Source organism: Drosophila suzukii, chromosome 3 (genome assembly GCF_043229965.1).
Source record: "Drosophila suzukii chromosome 3, CBGP_Dsuzu_IsoJpt1.0, whole genome shotgun sequence".
NCBI lineage: Eukaryota > Metazoa > Arthropoda > Insecta > Diptera > Drosophilidae > Drosophila > Drosophila suzukii.
The window spans coordinates 4,925,257-4,934,422 of NC_092082.1; the positions used below are offsets into that span (position 1 = coordinate 4,925,257).

Consider the following 9,166-nt stretch of genomic DNA (forward strand, 5'->3'; position numbering starts at 1 on the left):
CAATGCCACCCACGCCAGATACTTTAATATATCCATACAGAAATTATGTTTAAATCAAATGTATCTTAGGTTTCCAAAGGAAAGGCAACCGACAGAAGTTCAGCAGTAGAAATTACACTCTAGTCAATTTAATCTTCAAAATATCTTTCCATTTCGTAGGTACCAAAAACATTGTCTGATAACGTTAACTTTAAATAACAAACGATTAAGATACTTTAAGATTAGGGTACTTTTTTAAGGAATTGACAAATATCTTGACATAATTTCTGCGACACCTACATTGTTTGCCGATAAATTCCGAATGAACCAGGTCAACTTCCAGATTGACTTCCATTTGATATGATTTTTCCGAAGTACACCTGACTTCTGATTCAGGTTTCTGGGCCATCGGCTTATTGTTTTCCGTCTCTGGACCTCAATGTTATTTCTCTGTTTTTTTTCTGCCAGGGCTGATAGAGTCATTCCATTCTTGAGCTCCTGTCTATATCAGTTGGCCCCCGTCCTGTCGGCAGCATTAAAAAATACGCCAATAACATGGCCAACTCGCTGGCAGGCCAAATGATGCGTTCTCGTTTCAGATGCGAATCAAAATGAGCCGGCTGCCAGGAGAGATAGCTCATGCATGTCGGCAGTGGGCGGGACGGACCGCGCCCACTTTTGGACAATGGCGCGAAATGTGTAACGGAAACCACAGTTGAGTGCACGGCAGTGGATGAGGGATCGAAGGATTGAGTCCAAGTCCGGACTCGAACTCCGACCCGGATCCGGGTGCCGGTCCCGTAATGCGGACAATAAAATTTTAACGTAAATGTTGCGTAATTAAATGTGCTCGCCGCACGGCAGCGTAAAACGAGATTGAGATTGTTTTTCCTCCGTATTGACCGGCAAACAAAGAAGAGATGAAAGATATGCCAGTCGGCTGTGCAGACCGTTTCGAATCTGTTTAAAGAACACACAGCATAACTCAGAACTTATTGAGGTTAATGGAAGTGGAGCTGGGTAGCACTGAAGTAAAATTACGATAATATATTGCAAGAGTGCTTTCCGGCCAGGTTAAAAATGTTGGCTTTCTTCAAGACTTTCATGTGGTTTTGCGCTTTTAAACTCGAGATTTTCAATGGCATTTAAAGGAATCCGAAAGTGTTTTACACATTTGTTTCAATTTTTCAGGTACTTTTAAAATTGTCAAGGTCTCACCAAGAACCCACCCCATCCGACGAGTTATAGGCCGGTATAGTGGTGCCCTAAAATCGAAAGCATCTCCCTCACTAATTTGGCCAAGTAACACATTTATTTAACTACAAAGTGCAATTTTAAATGAAACTAATTGAATACAAAAGTCAAATGAAAATATCACAAATAACTTATCAATTAATATTAAAATATTTGTGTTAATTGCCGCCGATGCCACTTATATTAATTTGACCGCAGCCATTGGAATTTACACTTTGCCCCAAGTTCTTTCCTAATTAAAGTCCTTGTTACGTAATCCTTCATTGGCGTGACCGAACTGCTGGCATACTTTTGAGCGGCGGAGCGGTAACCGCAGAATGCGCTGTGGTCGAAGGAGCACAAGTTGCCGACGTCGCCATATCGATTAAGCCATCAAAACTTCGACCGCTTATTAATGCGCGTACATCAGCGCTAAAGTGCGGTCATAATTCAAATGAGGCGCCCCCAGTTCTTGGCTTTTGGAGGGCGGCAAATCGAGTCTCGGATCAATTGTTTGGCCAGCAGCGATGAGGGAAGTGAATCTGCTCAACCGCTTCACTCGGCATTTCCTGTTTCTCATCGTGCTGGTGACCCAAATCTGTGGGGTCACCACTTTCGTCTACAGCCCAAGGCAGAAATGCTTTCGACAATCCGGATTTCTGCGGTTGTACTCCAGCTTAATTCTGTCTTTAGTGGGATTATTCCTCGTCATTAACATAAGTAAAATGCTTCATAGTCTCCAAAGTGCTTCGCCATATTTGGCGGGCAGTATTGTAATTCTGGTGGTTCGAGTGAAAGGATTTATGGATAGTCAGGAGATCGTAGAGCTATTGAATCAAATGATTGGAATCCTGAAGCAGGTGAAAGTGATGGCCAGGCATCCGAATATCTTTCGTCTGAGACACCTTATGCTTCTTCTACTGGCTGTACAAAATCTTCTAAGATCCTTAAACATGGTGGTGGGTATTAGTAGCCGTTCCGGAGAAGCTTATGCCACAATGGCCAACAGTTTTTTATTACTGATTCTTCTGGGAGTTCTTCTGAGCTTTCTTCTCCAAGTCACCATCAGTATTTGTCTGTTCGTTGTCCTCATTGCCTGCTATAATGAACTTCACAGATGCACTCGACGAATCTCCAAAGATATGGATAAACTAAGACAATACTAGGTCCTTGAGAGTGGACAATTTATGGTCTTGGTAATACAATTACTAGGAACAACTGAGAAGTTGATTCGTCTACGTTCAAGTGTTTTTCATATGACACTTCGAATCATTCAGCACTTTCGGTTCCATTGGCTAAGTGCTATTATCTACGGATTGATACCTTTTTTAAGTTTTACGGCCATTGATCGAAATGTTTTTTATTACCTGACTATTTCTGCATTGAATTTAATATTTCAGTGTACCATTTTTGAGTTACTGTCATGCGAATCAAGGATTACTAGAAGCCTTAGCAGCTTTCACTTGATCAACTGTCAAAAGGAAATTGATAGAACTGTAAGTAGGTGATAAATATCCAATATTTATAGTTTAAAATGATTTTCTTTAAGCATAGATTGATGTCCTTCTCCACCAGGAAATCAAGGAACGCATCAGGGTCACCATATATGGCATTACGCTGGACACGAGACTCCTCTTGAAACTGCTGTCCATTAGTGCTTTCTGTGCTCTTGTTAACCGGCAGGGATACCTGCACCTCCACCGTCCTTAATAGATCCTGTCATTTAACTGTCAAATTAAAGTCGAGGTCCTTGTCTCAATTTCGATACTGTCGCTTTGTCTATTATTAGCATTCTGGGTTGTCATGTTATCGCAACTGTTGTGCGGCAATGTCAATTGCAGAAGTCAAAAACTGCCTCATAGATGCCTTTCGAGATACTTTGCCGGCAATTACGTAGTCGTTTCATTGTTCCTCCTCCAGCTCGAACAAGCTTCATAATATTTTCACTTTTATGGCCGGCAACATAAAAGACGACGGCACTGGCAATAGCAAAAACATCATCATTATCAACACCATCAAAGCCCGGAAAATTCCACCTTCTGTGACTCGTCCCCAGCCTCCAAACACTTTTAGCCTCTGGTCCCCCCTTCAATTGTCGTAAAATCATAGGAAAAAAAGAAATGGAGGCAACAGAGGCGAAAGTGTGAGTGCGTAAATTTCTCTCTGGACTTGGAGTCGCTCAAGTGTCCTTCCATTCTGTGTCATAAAATTAACGCTTTATATGAACGAAAGCATAAGGCGCTCGATTTTTATCACCAAGGCCAACAAGAAGGCCCTGAACGAATCCGGACCATGGAACTACAGAGGGAAAAAATTGAGTTATAGGTAAGACATATAAATTTGGAGGTAATTAAAAATTGGATAATTCTTTTAACATGATTAATAACGATAAAATTCACTTTTTTTTACAAATTAATAATGTGATAATGCATAAAAAATGTAATAGAGTGTTTAAAAAATTAGAAGATAATGTATAGTAGTAAATATTTTTGAAGAATATGACCAAAGGTTGCCAACAAAAAATATTCATGGACATTACCGATCTGCTATAAATAAATATTGGTTTTCATACAATAATACCTGGTGAATATTGGTTTCTAATTTATTTTAATACCACCTTATTATTGATATTTTCTCTCTGTGCAGCAGCTTGAATAGAACCTTACGAGAGCATAAAAAGTTTAGAGTTGAATTAGAAGGACAAGGAACTGGTCTAAAGGGCGTTGGGTGCTTGAAGAGATGGCCCAACAACGAGTGTCTAATTATTTACGTGCAATGAAAGTTATGAATTGGGGCCAGGCCACGGCTGGGTAATTCAAGGCGAAGGCAAGTAAATACCCCCCGAAAAGCCCTGTGCCTTTGCTGTCTGGAAAGGGGAGACAGTCTGGTTCCGTAGCCAGGCCCTTGTACACATTCTCGTGTTTTGTCTATGTGTGAAATCGTTTTTCCAAGTGCTCTGAAATTCAATAGCGTCCAGTGGTTATAAATTCGACTCAGTATACTAGACAATTCACCGAAAATAACCTCTAAAATGCTGACGGCCCAGCAGACCGAATTCAAGATGATGGACTGCGGCACCGAAACGCTGACCGATTCCCGTTCGAGTTCCAGCCAGGATCTGAAAACGCTTTCGGAGATGGATCTGCGTAAGCCCCTCAAGGGGTTCGTCGATATGCGGTTGAAACATCCCCTGGAGAACACCTGGACGCTCTGGTATCTGGAGAACGATCGCACCAAGTCCTGGGAGGACATGCAGAACGAGATCACTAGCTTCGATATGGTCGAGGACTTTTGGAGCCTGTACAATCACATCAAGCCACCATCTGAGATTCGAATCGGCAGTGATTATTCGTTGTTCAAGAAGGGCATACAGTGAGTGGAGTTTAAATTGGATATACATTTTACACTATAAATACTAATTGAAGTATAAATTCTTGGAAAAATTATTGTACCTTTCCAATAACACCAAAATCTCTAGAAAATCTTTCTCTTTCAGACCGATGTGGGAGGATGATGCAAACAAGTACGGCGGCCGCTGGGTCATCAATATGGGGCGTGGCTCCAAACTGGAGCTCGACAAGCTCTGGCTAGATGTGGTAAGTATCCTTGGGCTTTGTGTCCGTTGACTGTCACATCTGTTGCAACTGCACAACCTCTTTTCTGACCACTGACAGCTACTCATACTGATTGGCGAGGCCTTTGAGCACACTGAAGAAGTCTGCGGAGCTGTTATCAACTTGCGCGGAAAGAGCAACAAAATTTGTGAGTAGCACTTTAAAAAATAGTTACAAATATCTTGATGGTCATTTAATCTATTAAAACTTATCACTTTCTAAATAGGCCCTAAAATCCTGTAAAGCATAAGATATACTAAAGTGTAGTTTGGTTTTCTTTATATTTATCTTAAATACCTCTATATTAAAATTTAAAGTTTTAGGACAAGTTACTCATTATAAATGTTTGTTTTTTAGTTAACATTTTCTGTCCAAATGTAGATTAAATTTTTAAAAAATGTATCCAAGGAACTTCCTGAAATAAAATTCCAACATGATTTTAAGTTAAGATATATAATTTTTGTATACCCTTTTTATCTCACTAATGAGAAAAACATTGAAGTTCTAAAAAATGTTTTTTATTGAAAGAAGTTATAATCTTAATGGTTAATCCCATATTTTTTAAGTTACCTTACCCAATTTTTCTTAGTGTTCTGAGCTTAACTAGCCACTGAGCACCGCCATGACAACTCCTAACTCCGTTTCCCTGTTCCGCCAGCAATTTGGACCGCCAACGGGCACAACGAGCTGGCCGTCATGGAGATTGGACTCAAGCTACGCGACCTGCTCGTCCTGCCGCCCCACCAATTGCAGTACCAGCTGCACAAGGACTCGATGTCCAAGCAGGGATCGGTGGTCAAAGCGGTTTATTGCGTGTAAGCCGCCCCGGTTGTGGATGCACATGCAACACCACCTCCCATATTTCCATGGCCGCTTTCGCCGGCTGCTGTTTTCAGCGCGTGTATCCAAAAAAATGTAAAAAAAAATGTATCGTGACACAGAACGGGTTTTATGAATTTGACAATGTTAAAAATTGCAAAGAAATCTGTAAATATATAGACTATACTACAAGTGCGGTGTTGGGTTACCCGTAAATTCCCGCGCTTTAAGGTCCCAAGGAGCTCTTTTTATGCCGCTAGCCGGGCCCTTTACGCTCCACGAAATGTTATGCAAACATATGCCGCACCAGAGCGCAAATAAAATGGTTTATATACACTTGCAGTTTGTACTTTTGGCCGGGCCAACTAGAAGTGCACAGTGACTGCAAAAGATAAACGTCCACTTGGCTCGCTTGGCTGGCCGAGCGAAAAACAAAGGACCGAAAAGGGTCAACAATGGCCATGGCGGATTGTCCGTTTTAGCGGGGGCCGTAGTAGCCGGAGCCTGAGCTGGATCTCTGGGATCTCTGGTATCTGGAACTGGCGTCGAGGGCCCCGAAAGCGGAGACAATTGAATTTTGATGAAAGGCCGAAACGGCGGTGCCTCGCACAGCATTAAAATTCATGCTAAGTGCTTAGAGGTGCACGAAAGAGGGGCTCTTTATAAACTTGAACACGGGTAATTTGTATGTAATGAATGTTTCTTAAGGGAAAAGGGATCTTAAAAGCAATTTTTTTCAATTACATAAACTATATCTTAAACTAACCTTAATTATAAAGGTCGAGCATAGCCTTTCTAGTAAAATAATTAATAACAAAAATCACAAATTGAATATAATCGGTTCCTGCTTATAAGAAATTACTTTAAAATATTTTTATAAATTATATTACATATATTTTAGACCTATATTTATATACCATTATTATTATATACCATATACCATATATAACAACTTAAAAATACTATTACTTGAGAAGTATTCCAAGTTAATATTAAAGCAGTGTCATCCTCCATTTTAAACGTCCATATATACGTAAAATTAATTTGGAATACTCCCCGACCCGGGTCAACAGGCCTTTCAATCAACATTCAAATTCCGATGGCTGCAGCACGTGCAGTTGCAACTTCATTATGAGCCACTTTAAGCTGACAAAACTCATCTCTATCCGCATAGCTCGTTGACTGCATTTTATGGGCCCAGGTGGCGGCGGCTTACATGGGGAGCTGTTAAACCGAAACCGCATCAAAACCGCACACGTCCCACATGGCATGCAGCTGCCTTCACCTGTATTTCAGCCCACCTTTTTCACCTGCCCACCCAAACGCCCACCCAAACACCCACCTCGCGTTCTTGCACCTTTGACATATTGCAGGGATAGAATAGAGGTGGTTTGCTGCCGGAGGAGAGCCACGCACAACACCGCAAACTTTTTGCCTTCAGACGAATATTTACAAATTAGTTGCTCGAAACGTGACATCGAGAATGTTGTTGCACCACTTGCAATCGGAGTCGCATGTGAAATATCTGGCTTTGGGCTGTGCCTTCCCCGAAATGTTGGTGAAAACTTTGGTAGCATGCAACTTAATTAGCACATAAATAAATTATGCTGCCATTAGATGCTTTTTGACACGTCTGGATAAGTTGGGTAACTGAAAAAAACAAGACGGGCTATATGTGATTAAGGATAGAAAAAATGTGTCTTACGTAACACTATTCTTTATCTGTGATCCTGGGAAGCCAAGATGTCTGGAGGAGATTTTATTATAATTTTTGTGTTTTTATTAAAACCAAGATATTAAGGATCAAATTATTATAACATTTTCAAAATAATGCGTAAAGTGGAAAACAGTTTCTAAGATCTATCAACATTCATAATATATGGCTTTGTCATAGACCGTTTTCGTTGAAATTATCTAAATTGATTGTTTTGGTTGTGGCTCTTTCATAAAATTGGCAGATTAAAATCTCAAATCGAATGATTTGTATTAGCTCTACTATAGACCAGCACCACTCCTTTTTTTCTCTACCTCCGCGTTGGTCATGCATATATCAACACTTTTCATATAGCCAACGCAGACCACATTGAGCTCCAGCTTTGGTTTTTATGGCCACACCAGCTGGACAAGCACTATGGTTGGAGAACCCGGGAAATAAAGTCCCCTCTATCCATACACCCACCAACAAACTCTCCATTTCTGCTCAGCTTTTGTTTATTTTGTGTATTGTTGGGACTCGCGCGTTCGCTGGTTTCAGCTTTTGGCTGTTTTGGGTTCGGCTTGGTCTTTTTCCCTTTTGGCAAAACAACACTACACAACATAAAAATAAATTGCACTTCTGACACTTGAATATAGTGGAGGAGTTTGGGGGAAGAAGTGGGAGTGGAGTGGGATTTGGGAGTGGAATTGTGGAGTTGTGGAGATATGGAGATATAGAGATGGATTTGGGAGCCGAGGAGAAGGCAGATGTTACTGTTTGGGCAGCGACACATGATTAAGTGGAGTTTGTGGTTGGCTTTGTTCTGGGGAATACGCATGTAAATCTATTTGGGTATACATTATCGTCGTCCAGTTGAAGCTTAACTTTTATCATATAATAAAATGTAATTTTCCAACTCGTAACTCTCTGGTAATTAGAATTTATAGCAAACTTAATCGCTTTTGGCACGCATACTAAATGGAGGAGGGTGGATCTCTGTAACTCCTGTATTTGGTTGCGGATCTCCTCTCAGCATTTATTTCATTAATTTGCGCATGAGGAGAATTTCATTAGCCGCATAACGGCAAGGCATGCAACAATTTTTGTGCAATTTTCACCAAAAAGGGATAACAATATTTCCACTCGTATCAAACACCCAGACCGCATCAATGCGGAGCATTCGAAATGAAATATTAATTTGCGAAATTCCAAAAGGCTGGCGAAACAGGCTGCTTCCTCGTACAACATTTTTATTATAAATTAATAAGAATTTATGACGCCAACAAAAATGGAAACGAATTCCCTGGACCGCAAGACCTTGGATTGTACTTTTGAGTTCACCTTCAAGGAGGCCCCCAAAAGGAAACGGCAGGAGACGACACCCAACCGAGATATTTGTCTACAAATATTATTGCTATTCGAAATGTGTAGTAGCTGCCGTGCCCTTGGGTGCGTTCATTCGTTCTTTTTGGGCCAACAAATTCCTGGCTGCCAAATATGCAGGAGGAATGCCCTCCACTCCACAGCCCCGGTAATGGCAAAATTCAGTGCGAGATAAAGGCCAGTTTCTTCCCCATATAATTCTTAATATTTCGCTTCATAAATATGTAAATAAATGCCAACACGAGGGCGTACCGGCGGGGAAGGAAAGACAAAAGAAATCTTGGCCAGCTCTCCTGTACTTTGTTAGCCATTTTCACAAAACGAAGACGTTCTGCTGATAGAAACTATAAAGGAATCCCGCAAAAACCGCACGGAACTCACAACGGGATATTAAGCACAAAAGTTGGCCACAAAGATTTTCGGACGGAGACCGAGACGGAGC

General features: G+C 41.0%; 2 protein-coding genes across 2 annotated transcripts; both read left to right on the top strand.

The window, feature by feature from the left end:
* Positions 1 to 1,401: 1,401 nt before the first annotated feature.
* Grl65a (Gustatory receptor-like 65a) lies at positions 1,402 to 2,922 on the top strand. The gene is given in 2 exon segments (XM_017077599.3): positions 1,402 to 2,708; positions 2,767 to 2,922. Coding segments are annotated over 2 exon segments (1,125 nt in total). The 5' UTR covers positions 1,402 to 1,739.
* A 1,156-nt stretch (positions 2,923 to 4,078) lies between these two features.
* On the top strand, positions 4,079 to 5,837 carry eIF4E4 (eukaryotic translation initiation factor 4E4). Its single transcript, XM_017078099.3, has 4 exons — positions 4,079 to 4,584; positions 4,709 to 4,808; positions 4,887 to 4,974; positions 5,485 to 5,837. Exons 1-4 carry the CDS (start codon positions 4,244 to 4,246, stop codon positions 5,643 to 5,645), a joined length of 690 nt encoding a protein of 229 aa, XP_016933588.1. The 5' UTR covers positions 4,079 to 4,243; the 3' UTR covers positions 5,646 to 5,837.
* The last annotated feature ends 3,329 nt before the right edge of the window (positions 5,838 to 9,166 follow it).

Bases quoted from the DNA above. Each gene is read 5' to 3' on its own strand.
- eIF4E4 (XM_017078099.3), top strand. From the start codon at position 4,244: ATGCTGACGGCCCAGCAGACCGAATTCAAGATGATGGACTGCGGCACC. The intron at 4,585-4,708 runs GTGAGTGGAGTT...TTTCTCTTTCAG, and splicing joins TTGTTCAAGAAGGGCATACA to ACCGATGTGGGAGGATGATG. The intron at 4,975-5,484 runs GTGAGTAGCACT...CTGTTCCGCCAG, and splicing joins CGGAAAGAGCAACAAAATTT to CAATTTGGACCGCCAACGGG.